The sequence below is a fragment of the Anolis carolinensis genome, unplaced genomic scaffold (assembly GCF_035594765.1).
Source record: "Anolis carolinensis isolate JA03-04 unplaced genomic scaffold, rAnoCar3.1.pri scaffold_18, whole genome shotgun sequence".
Classification (NCBI taxonomy): domain Eukaryota; kingdom Metazoa; phylum Chordata; class Lepidosauria; order Squamata; family Dactyloidae; genus Anolis; species Anolis carolinensis.
This window is the reverse complement of record NW_026943828.1, coordinates 5727328-5748402: the sequence shown is the minus strand read 5'-3', so window position 1 is coordinate 5748402 and position 21075 is coordinate 5727328. Positions and strand designations below refer to the sequence as shown.

General features: G+C 44.8%; 3 protein-coding genes across 4 annotated transcripts in view; 2 read left to right on the top strand and 1 right to left on the bottom strand.

Annotated features, from left to right (window-relative positions):
• Positions 1 to 21075, bottom strand: part of LOC134294681 (loricrin-like) — a 676447-nt gene that overhangs the window by 161078 nt on the left and 494294 nt on the right. The window lies entirely within an intron of this gene.
• LOC134294654 (zinc finger protein 658B-like) overlaps positions 1 to 21075 on the top strand; it is a 334996-nt gene that overhangs the window by 1244 nt on the left and 312677 nt on the right. The gene's annotated exons all lie outside the window — the stretch shown is intronic.
• LOC134294671 (zinc finger protein 135-like) lies at positions 2665 to 7135 on the top strand. Its single transcript, XM_062966263.1, has 2 exons — positions 2665 to 4294; positions 5218 to 7135. Exon 2 carries the CDS (start codon positions 5663 to 5665, stop codon positions 6947 to 6949), a length of 1287 nt encoding a protein of 428 aa, XP_062822333.1. The 5' UTR covers positions 2665 to 4294; positions 5218 to 5662; the 3' UTR covers positions 6950 to 7135.

The following is a 21075-nucleotide window of genomic DNA, read 5'->3' as shown; positions in this document are numbered from 1 at the left end:
CCCCCAATGTGCTTGTGGCAGAACTCAGGCTGCATTGTAGTAAGGGGTCTGTGGTTTGCTCTTCTCCACATTCTCATGTCACTTTGAGGCCCCATTTCTTAAGATCAGCTCTGGATCTCGTGGTGCCAGAAAGAAATCTGTTCAGCACCTTGCCCAGTCTTCTGTGTGCCCAGGAGGGAGTCCCTCATCTGGTATCAGCCATGGACTGAGGTTATGGGTTCTATCCTGCCACTTTTGGACTCTCGCTTGCTGAGGTGTTCTTGTGAGAATCTCTGTAGAGCTTCTTAGAAAGCTTTTTCTTGATTTAAGGTGTTGGCGTGCTGACTGATATCCAAACAGGATGAACCGGAGATGGCACTGCCTTGAATCATAGAATCATAGAATCATAGAATAGTAGAGTTGGAAGAGACCACATGGGCCATCTAGTCCAACCCCCTGCTAAGAAGCAGGAAATCGCATTCAAAGCACCTCCGACAGATGGCCATCCAGCCTCTGCTTAAAAGCCTCCAAGGAAGGAGCCTCCACCATGGCCCCTTGGTCCTTTCATTGCTGGCTGCTACTTCCCGACGGAAGTATAACTTCTCCAGTGGTGTCGGGGGTAGATATCCTGTGATAAGGCAGCATGTCTCATTAAGAGCCACATCCCCTGTTTTAGTATGGTGAGATGTGTTCCACATTGCCCAGGTTATTTCACAAAGTCAGTGTTTTAATTGTCCAAATATCCAGAAGATTGTGGGTGGACTACAACTCCCACCATGCCAGGTGAACCCCCAGAACTTCAATCGGTACTTGAAGCTTGTAATGTTGGACAGGTTTGCTTAGGATGCATCACGGGTGGGGTTGAGCCTGCTCTCTGGCTGCAGGGTGAACTACAACTCCCACCACTTGGGTGAGTTCCTCTGCTCCAACCCTTCCCGGAGGTTGAGTGAGTCACGGGGTTCCGTGTGACACGTGTGGTCCAGGCCCACCATCGGTGGAGGTCCCCGTTTCCCTGGTGGTGGGTGAACTACGACTCCCAGGAAGGAAGACCCTTCCCTCCCATCCCCTGCAGGCATCCCATTCCAGCAGATCGGGTCTTCGTGCCAAGTGGGGCCCAGATCCCTCCGTGTTTGGGGTCACGGTGCTCTCGGGATGGAGGGGAACGACAACTCCCCCAAATCAAGGGGAATTCCCCCCAAAGACCTCCAGTGTTTTTTGCTGGTCACGGGGGTTCTGTGGGCCAAGTGAGTCCCAGGTCCATCCTTGGTGGGGTTCTGCAGTTCGTAGGTGGCAGGTGAACTAGACATCCCGGTCCTTGCAAGTCCTGTCAATCAGGGGGAATTCTGCCCAGACCCCTCTCTCTAGTAGGTTCAGGTGCTGACCAGTTCCTCTGCTGGCTGTGAGAACATAGGAAAGGACGGGATGTGGAATGGAACTGGCCTGGCCCCGCCCCCTGCCTCTCCCTTAGCCCTTTCCTGCCCTTTCCCATGGCACACAGCGACTGGACTCACTCGAGAGAGAGGTTTGGGGAGGATTCGCCCTGACTGAGAGGAGTCTTGGGGGACCGGGGTGTGTAGTTCACCCACCATGTGACCATGTGCTCCTGCAGTTTGCAATACAAAGGAATGCTGAAACTAAGACAAGTCAAACACGCATTCTGGACTTTAAGAGAGCTGACTTCCAAAAAATGAAGGAATTACTGAGCGGCATTCCATGGACGCCGATATTAAAAAACAAGGGAGTTAAGCATGGATGGGAGTTTTTCAAAAGTGAAATACTCAAGGCGCAAATGCAAACAGTGCCAACAAAGAAGAAAAATAAGACAAGTGCAAAGAAGCCAGAATGGGTGTCCAAAGAACTTCTAACTGAGCTAAAGCTCAAAAGTGACATGCACAAGAAGTGGAAAAGGGGAGAAATCACCAAAGAAGAATTCAAACGTATAGCCAACTCCTGTAGGGAAAAGGTTCGCAAGGCTAAAGCGCAAAATGAGCTCAGGCTTGCCAGGGACATAAAAAACAACAAAAAAGGTTTTTTTGCTTATGTTGGTAGAAAAAGGAAGAAAAAGGAGGCGATAGGGCCACTGCAAGGAGTAGATGGGGTGATGGTGACAGGGGATAGGGAAAAGGCAGAACTGCTTAATGCCTTCTTTGCCTCGGTCTTCTCACAAAAAGAAAGCCATCTTCAACCTCAGCAACATGGAATGGACGAAGGATTGGGGGAAATCCAACCCCAAATAGGGAAACAAGTTGTCCAGGAACACCTGGCCACTCTAAACGAATTCAAGTCCCCAGGGCCAGATCAGCTACACCCAAGAGTACTGAAGGAACTAGCGGAAGTTATTTCAGAACCACTGGCAATTATCTTCGAGAGTTCTTGGAGAACAGGAGAAGTCCCAGCAGATTGGAGGAGGGCGAATGTGGTCCCTATCTTCAAGAAGGGAAAAAAGAACGACCCAAACAATTACCGTCCGGTCAGCCTCACATCAATACCAGGCAAGATTCTGGAAAAGATCATTAAGGAAGTGGTCTGCAAACACTTAGAAACAAATGCGGTCATTGCTAATAGTCAACACGGATTTACCAAAAACAAGTCATGCCAGACTAATCTGATCTCTTTTTTCGATAGAGTTACGAGTTGGGTCGATACAGGGAATGCCGTGGATGTAGCATATCTAGATTTCAGTAAGGCCTTCGACAAAGTCCCCCACGACCTTCTGGCAAACAAACTAGTAAAATGTGGGCTAGACAAAACTACGGTTAGGTGGATCTGTAATTGGCTAAGCGAACGAACCCAAAGGGTGCTCACCAATGCGTCGTCTTCATCATGGAAAGAAGTGACAAGTGGAGTGCCGCAGGGCTCCGTCCTGGGCCCGGTTCTGTTCAACATCTTTATTAACGACTTAGACGAAGGGTTAGAAGGCACGATCATCAAGTTTGCAGATGACACCAAACTCGGAGGGATAGCTAACACTCCAGAAGACAGGAGCAGAATTCAAAACGATCTTGACAGACTAGAGAGATGGGCCAAAACTAACAAAATGAAGTTCAACAGGGACAAATGCAAAATACTTCACTTCGGCAGAAAAAATGGAAATCAAAGATACAGAATGGGGGACGCCTGGCTTGACAGCAGTGTGTGCGAAAAAGACCTTGGAGTCCTCGTGGACAACAAGTTAAACATGAGCCTACAATGTGATGCGGCAGCTAAAAAAGCCAATGGGATTTTGGCCTGCATCAATAGGGGAATAACGTCTAGATCCAGGGAAGTCGTGCTCCCCCTCTATTCTGCCTTGGTCAGACCACACCTGGAATACTGTGTCCAATTTTGGGCACCGCAGATGAAGGGAGATGCTGACAAGCTGGAAAGCGTCCAGAGGAGGGCAACTAAAATGATTAAGGGTCTGGAGAACAAGCCCTATGAGGAGAGGCTTAAAGAGCTGGGCATGTTTAGCCTGCAGAAGAGAAGGCTGAGAGGAGACATGATAGCCATGTACAAATATGTGAAGGGAAGTCATAGGGAGGAGGGAGCAAGCTTATTTTCTGCTGCCCTGCAGACTAGGACACGGAACAATGGCTTCAAACTACAGGAAAGGAGATTCCACCTGAACATCAGGAAGAACTTCCTCACTGTGAGGGCTGTTCGGCAGTGGAACTCTCTCCCCCGGAATGTGGTGGAGGCACCTTCTTTGGAAGCTTTTAAGCAGAGGCTGGATGGCCATCTGTCGGGGGTGCTTTGAATGCGATTTCCTGCTTCTTAGCGGGGGGTTGGACTAGATGGCCCTTGAGGTCTCTTCCAACTCTACTATTCTATGATTCTATGATTCTATGGTTTAGTTATGTTGGTTTGTGATGACAAGTACTGTACAGTATGGAATAAATGTTCATTTTTTTGTTCAACAATAAATGTGGATTCTTCTTCGTGGAAAAATAAGACATCCCCTGAAAATAAGACCTAGCACATCTTTGGGAGTAAAAAATAATGTAAGACACTGTCTTATTTTCGGGGAAACACGGTAGTGGTAAGTTTTGGCATCCAGGGATATCTCTAATTAGGTGCCAATGTTTTCTAATAATTTTGTGGATTTTTGGAGAGAATTGTGTTAAAGTTAATGGCCAAATGATGCGATCATTGTTTTGTTTTGTCTGTTCCTTTAGTAAGTTACTCCTGTCTATAGATTCTGCCTTCCTAATAGCTGGTTTTATGATTCTTATAGGATAACCTCTCTCCTTAAACTGTTTCTTAAAGATAGACACTTCTGTAGCAAGATCCTCAGGGGAACTAGTGTTACGTTTCAATCTTATTAATTGTGCAAAAGGTAAGTTGGTTTTTAATTTATGGTGGTGGAATCTGGAGTAGTGCATTATGGAATTTTTATCTGTTGGCTTTCTATAGTTTTTGACCATCAATCTCTTGCCATTTTTGTATACTGTGACATCCAAGAAAATAACATGGTTAAATACAATACATGACAGTATAACATTCACCAGTACCTATAGCCATACAAGCATTAATTTCTCTCCTCCGCCTCTTTGGTTGGGCCGGGGCCACGTGGGTGGTGAGGGCCAGGAGCTTCCTTGAGGAAACAAGGCTGCAGTGGAGGGAGGGCAAGCTCATGCTTTTCTGCCGTCGGATGCGCTGAGGAAGAAGTGTGCGGCTCCTCCTTGTCGTCAGTCTCAGCACATCCGCTGGTAGTGAAGAATGAGGACCTCTTAGCCCTCCCTCAAGTGTGACCTTGTTACCTCAGGGAAGGGCTTTGAATTAGCCAGTTGGGAATGCAGGTCCTTGTTAGTTTGGAAGATTCATTTGGGAAATGTGGCCAGAGTGACCCTTTGAGATGCTGAGGAAGCAGAGGTGGGAGTCCTTGTGGCAGGGGAGATAACGGCACAATCAATAAAGAAATCCTTGTTCCTTTCAGCATTTAGCACAATGCTGGTAATTCACGGAAACCCATGATCCAGAATATGTTACACCCTTGAATGCTGGACGGAATTCTGCCAGCCAGCCTGCCTTGTGTTCCTTTAACCACATTTGGGTTTGACCCAATGAAATGGGTGTGGCCCTCCAATATTGGAAAAGGGTTCAGTTCCCTCCTTCCATGACTCCGTCCTTCTCTTATCCTCTCCTTCTATGTTTCTTCCCTTCCATCTTTCCTTTCTTCTTTCCTTTTTCGCTTTGTTTGCCTTGAGCCAGAGGTATGCGGCTTCATGTCTAACCTTTGGCTTCTTCTTTATTGACCAGGACGTGAGAGTTCTCTGGAGCCACCCCTGCCGTGATGGGAAACGAACCAGCTTCTAGTAGATATCAAGGCATTTGGAAACCAAAGTGCAGAAAGGAAACCAGTCCTCTAGGAAAAAGGATTCCTCTCAAGGGGCTGATCCTGCAGAATTCCTACATTCACTTTGGATTCTAGAGTAGAACCATAGAAGAGACTGCATGAGGCCCCTAGTCCAGGCTCCTGTCATGCAGGAAAAGTACCCCTGACAGATGAGCATCTAGCCTCTGTTTAAAAGATCCCAAAGGAGCCTCCACTACATTTTGAGGCAGAGAGTCCCACTGCTGAAAAGCTCTTACAGTCAGGAAGTTCTTAATGTTCAGAAGGAGTCTCCTTTCCTATAATTTGAACCCACTGTTGTGAGTAATCAGAAAGGGAAAAACAAGAATCAAGTGTCAATATTGCAATTAAATGTACATAACTTTTGACATGGAGGAGAAAGCATATAAATGTATTGAATGTGGAAAGAGCTTTGGTCAGCATGGAAACCTGAAGACACATCAAAGGACTCACACTGGGGAGAAACCCTATAACTGCCTGGAGTGTGGACAGAGCTTCACTCAGAAGGGACACTTACATTCACATCAAAGGACTCACACTGGGGAGAAACCCTATAACTGCCTGGAGTGTGGAAAAAGCTTTGCTCATAATTCAACCCTCCATGCACATCAAAGGACTCACACTGGAGAGAAACCCTATATATGTCTGGAGTGTGGACAGAGCTTCACTCATAGTTCAAGTCTACATTCACATCAAAGGACTCACACTGGGGAGAAACCCTATAACTGCCTGGAGTGTGGACAGAGCTTTGCTCGTAGTTCAGGACTACGTTCACATCAAAGGACTCACACTGGGGGGAAACCCTATAACTGCCTGGAGTGTGAACAGAGCTTTGCTTGTAGTTCAGCACTACGTAGACATCAAAGGACTCACACTGGGGAGAAACCCTATAACTGCCTGGAGTGTGGACAAAGCTTCACTCAAAGTTCAAACCTGCGTAGACATCAAAGGACTCACACTGGGGAGAAACCCTATAACTGCCTGGAGTGTGGACAGAGCTTCACTCAAAGTTCAGACCTACGTAGACATCAAAGGACTCACACTGGAGAGAAACCCTATAACTGCCTGGAGTGTGGACAGAGCTTCACTCATAGTTCAGACCTACGTAGACATCAAAGGACTCACACTGGGGAGAAACCCTATACATGCCGGGAGTGTGGACAGAGCTTCGCTGATAGTTCAACTCTACGTAAACATCAAAGGACTCACACTGGGGAGAAACCCTATAAATGCCTGGAGTGTGGACAGAGCTTTGCTCGTAGTTCAAGTCTACGTTCACATCAAAGGACTCACACTGTGGAGAAACCCTATAAATGCCTGGAATGTGGACAGACCTTCGCTCAGATTGCAACTTTACATCCACATCAAAGAACTCACACTGGGGAGAAACCCTATAAATGCCTGGAGTGTGGACAGAGCTGCACTCACAGTTCAGACTTACGTTCACATCAAAGGACTCACACTGGGGAGAAACCCTATAAATGCCTGGAGTGTGGACAGAGCTTCGCTCAAAGTGGAAACCTAAGTTCACATCAAAGGACCCACACTGGGGAGAAACCCTATAAATGTCTGGAGTGTGGACAGAGCTTCACTCGTAGTTCAGGTCTACGTTCACATCATAGGACTCACATGGGGTGAAACCGTAGAAATGCATGGTGTGTGGACAGAGCTTTTCACGGAATAACATTATACATAGACATCATAGAGTTCACCCTGGAGAGAATGTTGTTAATTGACACCAGAGTGTCAAAAGCAAGACTTGCAAATTTTGGAAATGCAAGCTCAGAGTTGTGACATTTCATCACATTTCATTCATTCTGGAAGTAATTAAGATTATAGGAAACTATAGTTTTATATGTTGAGAATGTTGGATGATCAATTTCGAATGAAAACATGGATAGTTACTGTGAGATACTAAAATATGAATTGACTATACAGTGTTACCCCGCTACTTTGTGGTTTGCTTATTGCGGACTCCCTGTTTCGCAGGAAATTTATTTATTTATTTAGCCCTCTGCTGCTGCTTCTCCTCCTCAGGGCTGCCTCCTTGCTTTGGCCCTGCCATGCGGCTCTGGCTGCCTCTGCCAGGGAAGAAGGAACGTCGCTCCATGAGTGAGGGAGGGAGGGAGGGAGGGAGGGCACGCGGCTGAGGGACGAGCCAGGCTTGGAGGACCCCGCTGCTTGTTCCTAGCGATCCTCTTCCTCTTCTCCCTCGGCAGCCTGACTCTCGAAGGAGAGGAGGAGGAGGAGGAGGAAGAGGACAAGTCCCCTCCTCTTCCGAGTCCTCCACGTCTCGCGGCACGGCCGTCTGGAGCGGTGGCAGGAGAGGAGTGTGGCAGGAAAGGAGTCTTCCAGGCCCTTCTGCCACCACTGCCGCCCACCCTCCTTCGCTCCCTCACAGAGCGTCTTTCTTTTCCTGGCAGAGGCAACCAGAGCCACAAGGGGGCAGCCCTGAGGAGGAGGAGAAGCAGCAGCAATGGGGTAAATAAAATAATCTACTGTATAAATATTAAAATTAAAATAGTGTTCCTACTTTGCGGATCGTAATCCCCGCGGTAAGTGAGGAAACACCACACAGGGATGGAAGGAATGTTTTATTCCAAAGCAAAAAAGAATGGCTTATGAAGACCTGCAAATTAGCCAAAACAAGATGGGCAGATGTCAGTTGTAATATTTATTCATTGGAAGAGTGTTAATCGGAAATAGAAGTGTGGTTATATTATATTATCTAAAGGGAGTAGAATAATGAGAGATAAAAATTAACAGATAGAATGTGGCTTTTAGGCATGTATCCCTGTCTGTTTGTTAGTTCAGTTGTGTGTCTATGTAGGTAATTGTTTGTTAATGTGCGTGTTTCTGATTTAGTTTGTATCTCATGTAGTTAGTAGTTAGTTTAATGTAGTTGAAACATTATATATAATTTCTGCCTTTTTGTATTCTTGCTTTTAATCTCTTTTTTATTTTTTATTTGCAAAAAAAGAAGGGGATTTATAAGGGTCAAAACGGCTGAAACTGGAGGGGTTGGTAGACCTGGTTTTAGCCCAAAATGGGGTTTAATGTTTAATTTAGGGCGCCTTTGAACATCATTTCCTTCCTCTGTGTTGATGACATGGGTTTGGATTCAATTGTCTTGATTCAGACATTATTATTCCTATTATGCTTTATACAACATGTATTCACTGCTTTGATCACCATTGATTCTTTTTCACTGCCTTGTCTATCCCGCAAACCCCTCCAGTGTGTTCTGTTGGTCATCAGGGTTGTGTGTGCTACGTTTGGTCCACATCCGTCATTGGTGGGCTTCAGAATGCTCTCTGGATGCAGGGTGAACTACAACTCCCACGTTCTGTGTTCCAAGTTTGGTCGTCAGCTTGTTTTGTTCTGAACCCAAAGGATTGCTATTCTTTTGATGCCGAGTGTTCAGGGAAGAGTGAGGTCTGTTAGATGAATGAGGCTTTCAGAGACCACGTCTGGTCGCTTTGCTGGGAAATCGTACAAACATGTTCACACAAATGGGAAGGTTGGAAGATTTGGTTCATGCAGATTTTAAGTTAATAACCTTTAAAAATAGAAGATAAAATTTGGAAAGCACAGGATGGTGGAGCATCTGAGTTGGTTGAGCCTCAGTAACGGTGGAAGCCCAGTGATTTTATTTGATCTATCATGTCAGAAACTAAGTGAGAGTACTCTTATAATGTATTTTAATAACACAAAGTTTTTGTTTTTTCGTGTCAGGAGCAACCTGAGTTGCTTCTGGAGTGAGAGAATTGGCCGTCTGCAACGACGTTGCCCAGGGGACGTTGCCCGGATGTTTTGACGTTTCACCATCCTTGTGGGAGGCTTCTCTCATTTCCCCGCATGGAGCTGGAGCTGATAGAGGGAGCTCATCCGCACTCTCCCCAGAAGCGACTCAAGTTGCTCCTGACACGAAAAAAATAAAATAACACAAAGTTAAAACTTGGCATGATACTAGATTTCCTTTGACTAGAAGCTGGCCGCTTGGAGTGCCTCTGGTGTCGCTGTGAGAAGGTCCCCTGTAACGGAAAGCCCTATTTTATTGGGGATTTTTGTCTATGTTATCTAATGTTGATTCAGTGGTCAAGGTGGGCAGGAGTTGGCTACTGCTGATTGGCTATGTGTCACCATGGTAACGTAGAAATGCAACTATTTCGAAGCTAGCACGAAAGGGGCGGAGCTAGCTGGATGAAAAAGGAGGGAATGTTTTAAAAAGAGTGAGTTAGTGAAGTTCTCTAGCCAGTGAGCTTGAAAGAAGATGTCTGAAGTCAGTTAGGTTTAAGTTTCCAGTGAGATAGAGCTGAGGAAAAGGAATACTGTTGAGACAAAGTTCCAGTCAAGTGGTTGATGTTACAGAATGAAAGATATTATCTATATTATGTACAAATGAAACGGAAGAAGTAAACCTTTGCAACCAGTTACGCTTTTTGGACTAAAGAGACCATAAATAAATAATTCTTTCTTTGTAATAAAGACAGTGTTCCTGAGTGGTGAATTGCTCTACTTAGAGTCAGCGGAAGATTTGTCTCTCATCCTTCCCCTCCGTGTCACATCCTCTCATACACGCACAGCACAGACTCAAGGGTTTCTAGCTGGCAGTGGCTGGGATCCTGAAAGAAGGATGGCCCCCTGCCATAGTGGGATTTGAGAGATCCCATCTTGAAAAGGCGTGGGATATTAAGAGGAAGATTCCCTTGGCCTAAATGGAAAGAGCTGTGGGCAGGGTGTCCCACATTTAATGGTGGCAGTGGTTGGGATCTTGAAAGAGAGATTTCCCCCTGCCTGTTTGAGAAGCCACTCTTGTGCCTTTTTTGGAAGTGAGCCTTGCACCCCCCAATGTGCTTGTGGCTGCATTGTAGTAAGGGGTCTGTGGTTGGCTCTTCTCCACACTCGCATGTCGCGGACTCCACTTCCTAGCCCCATTTCTTAAGATCAGCTCTGGATCTCGTGGTGCCAGAACGCAATCTGTTCACCGTCTTCCAAGTTGCCCAGTCTTCTACGTGCCCAGGAGGGAGTCCCGCATCTGGTATCAGTCATGGACTGAGGTTATGGGTTCTGCCCTGCCACTTTTGGATTCTCGCTTGCTGAGGTGTTCCTGTGAGAATCTCTGTAGATTTTAGAAAGCTCTTTCTCGATTTAAAGTGTTGGCGTACTGACTGATATCCGAACAGAGGATGGGCCAAAGATGTCACTGCCTCGGTCCTTTCATTGCTGGCTGCTACTTCCCGACAGATGTCAAGTGGTGCTGTACTGGCTAAACAGTATAACTTCTCCAGTGGTGTCGGGGTAGATATCCTGTGATAATGCGGCATGTCTCACCAAGGGCCACATCCCCTGTTTTAGTATGGTGAGATGTGTTCCACACTGGGCACGCGTATTCAGGAGCAGAGTAGCAGAGTGCAAGGGCCGATGTCTTCACTGTGTCTCGTTGTGATCCCCAGGTTGTGTCAGTCAGCTTTCATATGATATTCTTTCCAGCACCACTTTTTGCTTGATATTCAAGCAGTGCTTCTTGTAAGTCAGGGCACGGTCTAGAGCAGGGGTCCCCAAACTAAGGCCCAGGGGCCGGATGCAGCCCTCCAAGATCATTTATATATATTCAGTTTTATAATATAATATTTTTATATCATTTTAAATAATATAATATATTGTATATACATATAATATTGATAATAATATTATAATGTTATACAATATAATATTAATAATACCATATAATAATATTAATTATATGATATATATTACATATAATATTACAGTATAGTGGTATAGTTCAATATAGTAATATATAATGCTAATATTGTTCTATGCTAATAATATAATATATTGTATGTACATACAGCTGCTCTGAGTCCCCTTCGGGGTGAGAAGGGCAGGATATAAATGTAATAAATAAATGTAGTAAATGAATAAATACATAATTTTAGACTTAGGCTTCCCAAAGTCTGAAATGACTTGAAGGCACACAACAACAATCCTAATTGGCTATCTCATTGGCCAGAAGCAGGCCCACACTTCCCATTGAAATCCTGATAGGTTTATGTTGGTTACAATTGTTTTCATGTTTAGATACGTTGTTTTGCACTACAAATAAGACGTGCAGTGTGCATAGGAATTTGTTCGTTTTTTTTTTCTCCAAATGATAATTCGGCCCTCTCCAGTCTGAAGGATTGTGGACCGGCCCTCTGCTTTAAAAGTTTGAGGACCCCTGGTCTAGAGTGACTCCCATGTATGTTGATGTGCTTCAATGCTCCAGTGGGAATTGGTGGAGACTCAGACATGGTGTAGGTCCAGTGATGGTGGAGACCCATCAATGGTGGAGGCCTTTAAACAGAGCAAGCCAGGCGGCTTACAAATGATATGTACATACAGTACAATATATTATTAGCATAGCACAATATCAGCATTATCTATTCTTATGTTGTACTATACTGCAATATTATTAGAAATATTACATGTAACGTGCGCGCCTTCCAAAGCTTGGCTGGCTTATAATGGTATTTTAATTATTATTTAATTAATTATTAAGGAGTGCTCAACTCAATGGAACCCAAATGAATACAACTCAAATCTTGGACAAGTCAACGGAACCCAACTCAAGTCAAGTGAACCCAACTTGACTCAAATGAACCCAACTCAGCTCATGAGAATCTGATGCCATGATCCCCATCTCATGCCATCTCCGGACACAGAGCACTGACGGAGAGCACAAGGCCATGGGCCAAAAGGGAGGATAGGACACACGAACCAGCCATAAAACCCAATTGCCCTGAGGTGGGGGGAAAGGGACTCTAGAGTGATTGATGGTACGGTAAAGGTCAAGGTTTCCCCTGACGTTAAGTCCAGTCGTGTCCGACTCTGGGGGTTGGTGCTCATCTCCATTTCTAAGCTGAAGAGCCGGCATTGTCTGTAGATACCTCCAAGGTCATATGGCTGGCATGACTGCATGGAACACCACTACTTTCCCACCGGAGCGGTACCTATTGATCTACTCACATTTGCATGTTTTCGAACTGCTAGGTTGGCAGAAGCTGGAGCTAACAGCGGGCGCTCTCTCCGCTCCCCGGATTTGAACCTGGGACCTTTCGGTCTGCAAGTTCAGCCGCTCAGCGCTTTAACACACTGAGCCACCGGAGGCTCCTGATGATACTGTAGCTAGGCCTATATACACGGGCAGTGGAGCAGACTCTTGTATTCTGAACATTAAAGCCGTATGGGATCTTCAGCCCTTGTGTGCCTGGGCTCTCTTTCAAAGAAGACTAACCCACACCAACACAGTTGGAGCTGACAAGCCTTACAATTTGCTCTAAATCCCTTACTCTCTGTAGCTTCTGCCTGCACCAGCCTGGAGGAAGGAGAGAGAGAGGACCAACTCGCAGGCATTTTGGGGGAAGAAGCAGGCTCCGAAGGAGGAGAGGCACTCCCTTGAGTGCAGCTCCCCCCACCCACAACCAAGTGGGTCACACCAGCCCCGGGGGGCAAGAGGCTAGCTCCGGCCTTCCAGCGGCCACTCCGTCTCCTCAGGCCATCTCCCCCGGCCTTTCTGCGGCAGCCCCTTCCTCCCATCCCGTTGGAGCCGACAAGCCTCACTCTTCACCGCCCAAGTCCGTCCCATGTCACGCTTTGCGTGAACTCCGTTTTCTTTTGAGGCCCGTTTCTTCTTTCTTCACAAACACCCACACAAACACACTCCCGTTTCTTACACACACGCCCTGGATACATCAATACTACTTTATTGTATCACATGTCTGATTCAGTGTCAATTCTATGTATATAATCAGTTTAATATAGTTATATGTAGCGGAAAAGCGAACCGCTCACACAGATTTAAATACCGGGAACTTTGTCAAAGTGCTATGGATCCAATCTGAGCCCAACAGAGTTTAAAACAAGTACCTTTATTGTACTGCAGTATAGACGGATGGACAAATCAAAGGTGACCGCCGTGAAGAACATTGGAAATGAAGCTCAATATATCCTCATGTTCCTCATTTCTTTGGAACAGTACAGAGTGTTGCAAGCGTGCTTCCTTTATCATAAACAACATTTGTAGAAAAACATGTTGTTCACTTATGTTCCAGTAAGTAGCTTAACCACATTAACCACATCGGCCGACCACAAGATGTTCCGGAAACTTAGTGGCGACATACGGACACTTGCCTCTCCTCTGGAAGAAGGCAGGTTGCATCTTTAATAGAATAAGTTGAAGCAGACACCTTAATAATGCATAAATAAAAGCAATCGGAAATAGAATAGAAATAGAATAGAAATGCAGGCACTTTGGCCCATCAACCCTCTCAATAGAGTCAACATACATCACAGTTCACAATTGCGTTTCTAAGTATTGCAATTCGTTTTCAAATACAGAAAATCGATCAGTCCCTCCTTGTAGCCCTCACCTTACTATTGGGTGCATCAATAGATGTAAACATGCTGCTGCCGCTTTGGGTGAATATCCGTTGATTTCATCACACCAGTGACGTTCTGTCGGGCTGCTTCCTTCTGCGGCCACGCTCTGACGTTCTCCATCAACCTCTTGGATCCTAACAAAACCTTTCTTACTTCTTTCCTCATAACTCTCCAAATGTTTCTTCACCTGCTGATTCGTTTTTACTAGTATATTTAATTTTTCCCAATTAATTCCTTATCTTATATTTATGGATAACTTTTTAAACTTCAAGTCTACTTCACTGTCTCCATTCCCCATCACGTCAACCAAATTCCCAGTTTCATCATCTTGAACAAAAGTTATGTTACATTTACATTTCAACCGAATGTTTGTTTATCGGGTTCTATTATATTTCCATCAGACCATAACATTAGCTGAACAGTAGTAACACAAAGACATCCCATTCCTGTATCTTGTGTGAATGTATCACATCTTCCATGTTTATAGCACACGTGGTCCTATCTGTGTGAGGTGTGGTGAGCACACATAATCTGCTTCCCGTGCTTCCCATTGTTTTATATCCATTGTGGTGTTTCCTTTATAAATCTTTGTATCTGAGCACAATATCATCATCATCATTTAACTATTTATTAATTGCCCTCCATCCACGATGCTCTAGGCGATTTACAAGATAAAATTGTAAAGGATAAAAATATATAACTACAAATATTGATAAAATTAACATAGATTAAAAGCTCTAGTAAAGAGCCAGGTCTTGAGTGCGAGGGTCAAAGGCCCTAACTCATGCATGGCTCTCATATGGGGCGGCAAGGCATCCCATAAGGCAGGGGCAGAAATAGAAAAAGCTCTGCGTCTGGTCCTTTCCAAGTGCACTTCTCTAGGACCTGGTACATAAAGTAAGTCTCGTTGGGATCGTCGTTGCGACCTCCGATGATGGGAGAAGGAGAGACGGTCCCTAAGGGACGATGGGCCCTGGCCGTAAAGAGTTTTAAAGGTCAGGACTAGCATCTTATATAGACCATGGTAACCAGTTGGAAGCCAATGCAGATGCTGCAGCACTGGTGTGATGTGGCATTTCATGGGTGTTCTTGTGAGTAGCCTGGCTGCCGCATTCTGAACAATATGAGCTTTCGGGTCGTGGACATCGGAAGGCCAACATACAGGGCGTTGCAATAGTCCAGCCTAGACGTGACCGTGGCATGGATGACCGTTGCCAGAGCCTCATCAGATAGATAGGGTGCCAGTTGCCTCGCTTGTCGTAGGTGGAAAAAGGCCTGTTTGCTGGCAGCAGCGACCTGAGCTTCCATTGTCAGCTGTGAATCTAAAACGACACCCAGGCTCTTAACGGTGGGCGAAGGAGATAGGGCAGCACCATCGAAGGTGGGTAGCAAGTGGGTCAGACCAGTCGAGCGGCCATGCCAGAGAATCTCGGTCTTCGCCGGGTTCACCTTCAGTCTACTAGCACGTAGCCAGTTCGACAGAGCCTCCAGACATAAGGGGAAATTGTCTTACTTGACATTAAAGAAGGCATACAGAATATCCCATTGACTACTACAAGGGTTGTTGTTGTGTCACAAACCATTATCTAAATTGTGTCATGTTTTCTACTCACTGATCTCACAGACCTCACTCTTCCCTGAACACTCGGCAGCCAAAGAACAGGAAACCTTTGGGTTCAGAACAAAACAAGTTGACGGTTTCAGCAGTTTTGTCCCTTATAAATCCCCCTCTTTATGGCAAAAAAAATCAAAATCAAAAAAGAGAGATTAAAAGCAACATTACAAAAAAGGCAGAAATTGTATATAATGCTTCAACTACACATGAAACTAACTACTTCTGTCAGTCTGGCTTCAGGCCTGGTTACAGTACCGAGAATCTAGAGCGCCTTTGAACATCATTCCTTCCTCTGTGTTGGTGGCATGGGTTTGGATTCCATTGTCTTCCTTCAGACATTATTATTCCTATTATGCTTTATACAACATGTATTCACTGCTTTGATCACCATCTATTCTTTTTGACTATCTTGTCTATCCCGCAAACCCCTCCAGTGTTTTCTGCTGGTCATCGGGGTTCTGTGTGCTAAGTTTGGTGCCCATCTGTCATTGGTGGGCTTCCGAATGCTCTCTGGATGCAGGGCGAACTACAACTCCCACACACCAAGGTCAACCACCCCCAAACCCTCACAGTTGGCCATGTTGGGTCTGTGTGCCCAGTTTGGTCCAGATCCGGCATCCGCTTGTTTTGTTCTGGACCCAAAGGGTTCCTGTTCTTTGGATGCCGAGTGTTCAGGGAAGAGTGAGGTCCGTGAGATCCAGGAGGCCCTTCAGAGACCACGTCTGGTTGCTTTGCTGGGAAGTCATGCAAACACGTTCACACAAACGGGAAGGTTGGAAGATTTGGCTCATACAGATTTTAAGTTAATAACTTTTAAAAAATAGAAGATAAAATTTGGAAACTTGAATTATTAAGTCTGGATTTGAAAACATGGCACAGTTCAGACAATGGTTTGTGATATAACAATAACTCTTCTCGTAGTCAATGGGATATTCTGGATGCCTTATTTTATGTCAAGTAAGATATTGTGCTCAGAAACAAAGATTTATAAAGGAAGCACCACAATGGATATAACACAATGGGAAGCACGGGAAGCAGATCACGTGTGCCCACCACACCTCACACAGATAGGACCACGTGTGCTATAAACATGGAAGATGGTACATGTAGGTTAACAACATGGGTAATGTGATACATTCACACAAGAGACAGGAATGGGATGTTTTTGTGTTAACTGCTGTTCAGCTAATGTTATGGTCTGATGGAAATATAATAGAACCTGATAAACAAAGAATTGGTTGAAATGTAAATGTAACGTAAGCTTTGTTCAAGACGATGAAACTGGGAATTTGGTGTACGTGATGGAAAATAGAGACAAACTCCATCACTGGTTAAAGTGTGTCATACTGGGCAAATGTGCTCTCTAGGCGCATCATCGTAGTAGTAGTAGTTCACTAGCTGCCGGGTGAACTACAGCTCCCACCACGGTGGTCAGTTCCCCCCAAACCCCTCCAGTATATTAAGTTAGTCTTGGTGGTTCTGTGTGCCACGTTTGGTCCCGGTCTATTGTCGGTGGTGGTCCCAGTGTCTCTGGATGCAGGTGAACTATAAATCCCAGTGTCTACAACTCCCAAAGGCCCGCCCAAAGCCTACCAGTCTTCCAGATTGGCCATATCGGGTACGCTTGCCAGGGACATCCGCACCAGGCTTATCTTACCTTTGATACACAAGCACCCAGGCCGTTCAGGACACTTTTATACCTCCCTGCTACTTGTAGATACTCATTCAGCTACAACCGACAATGTTGCAAAGTTTTGTGCCTACAAAGTCCGCCAGGGGATGATGGTCCCAAAAGTGACCCATGTCTCCAGTGATCCTCTCTCTTGGTTCTATAACTGGCTGATGGACCTCTGCGTTGTATGTTTTGCCCTGTTTCCCCTTCCGCTCCTCACCCCTGTTTAATATCTTTATATCTTTAATATCTTTATATTAATGCTTTAATATCTTTATATTTTAAATGTACTAAACATACCAAGTTTGTATGTAACTGTGACCTTTATGTCCTGTGCTGGTCTATGACCGAAATAAATGATGTGATTTGAAATTTGGTGCAAATCTATTGTTGTTCGCATTGACAGTGCTCTCTGGATGTAGGTGAACTATAATTCCTATAAATCAAGGCGACTTTCCCCCAAATCCCTCCTGCACTTTTGTTGGTCATGGGGGTTCTGTGTGCTAAGTCAGGTTCAGGGCCATCCTTGGTGGGGTCCAGAGTGCCCTTTGGCTGCGGGTGAACTATAAATCCCAGCACGTCAAGGTGAATTCCCCCACAAACCCCTCCAGCATTTTCCTTTGGTCATGAGGGTTCTGTGTGCCAATTATGGTCCAGGTCCATTGTCAGTGGGGGTCACAGTGCTGTGTCTTGATCCAGGGTGAACTACAACTTCCACCATGTGGAGTCAGTCCCCAATTGTGGACCTGTGTCTTCAGGGGGAGTGTAACCCCATCTAGTGCAGGCTGTAACCCTATAACCTCTTTGGCCTTCTGACTGACCAGGAGGACCTCCGTCTTGTTTGTATCATTATAGTATTATTATATATTTTTATTATTATTATACTATTATATTATTATCAAATAATATAAGATTATTTGATAATTATAATATAATAAAATATTATGACAGTATAATAATAATACTCCAGCGTTGCCCAGGTGATTTGACAAAGTCAGTGTTTTAATTGTCCAAATATCCATAAGATTGTGGGTGGACTACAACTCCCACCATGCCAGGTGAACCCCCAGAAATGCAATCGGTACTTGAAGCTTGTAACGTTGGACAAGTTTGCTTAGGATGCACCACGGGTGGGGTTGAGTCTGCTCTCTCGCTGCAGGGTGAACTACAACTCCCCCCAATCAAGGTGAATTCCCCCAAAGGCCTCCAGTGTTTTTTGCTGGTCACGGGGGTTCTGTGGGCCAAGTGAGTCCCAGGTCCATCCTTGGTGGGGAAACACGTGAGATGCCTCTGCGTGTGCGTGTCGTGGGTCCTGTCATGGCATGGCGTGCGTGTGCCACGTGTGTCTTGACCTCGGAGGCGTCTACGGACAAGGCCGGCTCTTGGGCTGAGAAACGGGGAAGAGCCCCAAGGGCCCGAGTCAGGCTGGACTGCCCTTCATGTCCGGGGAAAGCCCACAGCTTCACTCAGACAGCCTTCAAGGTTTGCCCGGATCTGCCCCGGGATCTGCGGGACTCTCTGCCGAAGGAGGAGGGAGTTTCCTGTGAGCCGAGGCCGCCCTCCCGTCCGCAGGCACGCTAAGCCCCGCCCCCCTTCGTGACGGATTGAACCCTCGCCATGCCCCGCCCACGCCCTGACGTCACTCCCTCCGACGGACAGGGGGCGGGGCCTCCGTCCTGCCCTCAGAAACCGCCTTCCTTCTCGCTCGTCCTGGTCACCCGTCCGTCAAGGCCGGAGCCAATAGGGGTCCGCTCGTAGGCGGGGCGTCACGGACTCGGCCAATGGGAGGGCGAGGGGCGGAGGAGGGGCGGGGCTTCTTCCTGGCTGGGCCTGCGCAGAGCCTCTCTCGCCGCCATTGTTTTCTGAGGCGCTTCCTCTGGAGCCGCGAAGGAGGAGAGAGAGCGAGAGAGAGAGGTTTGTGTTTATATTGATATTTATCTTGATATTGATATTCTGTCTGGATTGAGTGTCTCTCGGTCTCTCTGTGGGGCGGGGAGGGGGCGGGGCCTGCCTCCCTCCCGGAAGAAACGAGGCCTCAATGGCCGCCAAGGCCTCCCCCCCTCCCCCTCCCCCTCCCTTTGGACTTGTTTGTTTATGTGTTTATTGTTTACTGCATTTCTATCCCGCCCTTCTCACCCCGAAGGGGACTCCGAGCGGCTTAGAAATGATATGATATCAATTTAATGATATAATCATATTATACTATTGGATATACATGGAATATTAATAATAATATTATGATGTAATACAATGTAATAATAATTATAATTCACTATTATCATTCTATATTTATGTTACATGCAATATTACTAATACTATTGCAATATAGTCGTATGACATAATATATTGTATTTATATAGACTTGTAAACCGCCCTGAGTTTCCTTCGGGGTGAGAAGGGCGGGATAGAAATGTCGCTAATAAATAAATAAATATGTACATATAGTATACTATAATATTAGCATAGCACAATATCAACATTATCTATCACTCTATTGTACTGTACTGCAATATTATTTGCAATATTACATGTAATATGTAATATACAATTATAATAGTGTAGTATTATTACATTGCAGTACATTATAATATTATACGTATATACTATAATATATTATTAACATAGCACAATATCAGCATTATCTATTACTCTATTGTACTATACTGCAATATTATTTGCAATATTACATGTAATAGGTAATGAACAATTATAATAGTGTAGTATTATTACATTGCAGTACATTATAATATTATACGTATATACTATAATATATTATTAGCATAGCACAATATCAGCATTATCTATTACTATATTGTACTATACTGCAATATTATTAGTAATCTTACATGTAATATATAAGATGTAATTGATATTCTTATATTGTATTAAAGTATTAGAATTATATTGTATTACATTATATTATTATTTTATACTACAGTAGAGTCTCATCCAACATAAACAGGCCGACAGAACGTTGGATAAGCGAATATGTTGGATAATAAAGAGGGATTAAGCAAAAGCCTATTAAACATCAAATTAGGTTATGATTTTACACATTAAGAAACAAAACATCATGTTATACAACAAATTTGACAGAAAAAGTAGTTCAATACGCAGTAATGTTATGTAGTAATTACTGTATTTACGAATTTATCACAATGTATTGAAAACATTGACTACAAAAATGCCTTGGATAATCCAGAACGTTGGATAAGTGAGTGTTGGATAGGTGAGAATCTACTGTATTAGCATAGCACAATATCAGCATTATCTATTACTATATTTTACTATACTGCAATATTATTTGCAATGTTACATGTAATATGTAATATACAATAGTGTAATATTATATTGTACTAGCTGTGCCCGGCCACGCGTTGCTGTGGCGAAGTCTGGTGGTCTGGGAAATAAAGTATTGAGGAATTGGTGGTAGTTAAGGTCAAGGGTAAACATTTCCCCCTGACTCTGGGGGTTGGTGCTCATCTCCATTTCTAAGCCGAAGAGCCGGCGAGCAGTACCTATTGATGCACTCACATGTTTTTGAACTTCTGGGTTGGCAGAAGCTGGGGCTAACAGTGGGGGCTCTCTCCGCTCCTCCCAATTCAAACCTTTCGGTCCAGAAGTTCAGCAGCTCAGCGCTTTAACACGCTGCGCCATCAGGGGATATTATTTCCTAAAAGTTGTGAATATACAATATTTCTGATTTTTTTTTTGTCTGTTGGAGGCAAGAATAAATGCTGCAGTTAGGAAAAATGATTAGTATGTAATGGCCTTGCTGGATTATATGAGGCCCCTTCTTCACAGCTGTATAAAATGCACACTGAAGTGGATTATATGGTAGTGTGGAGTCAAGATAATCCAGTGCAAAGCAGATAACATAAAATTATAAATGGGTTATATAGCTGTGTGGAAGGGCCTTGAGTCTACACTGCCCTATAATCCAGTGCAAATTAGATAATCTGTGGAAGAGATCTAAGTGAGGCCTAAATCTGCCTGTCCCCTAACTGAACCCTGGCTGTGCTTGGCTGAATTGGTTGCTAGGAGACGAAGTGG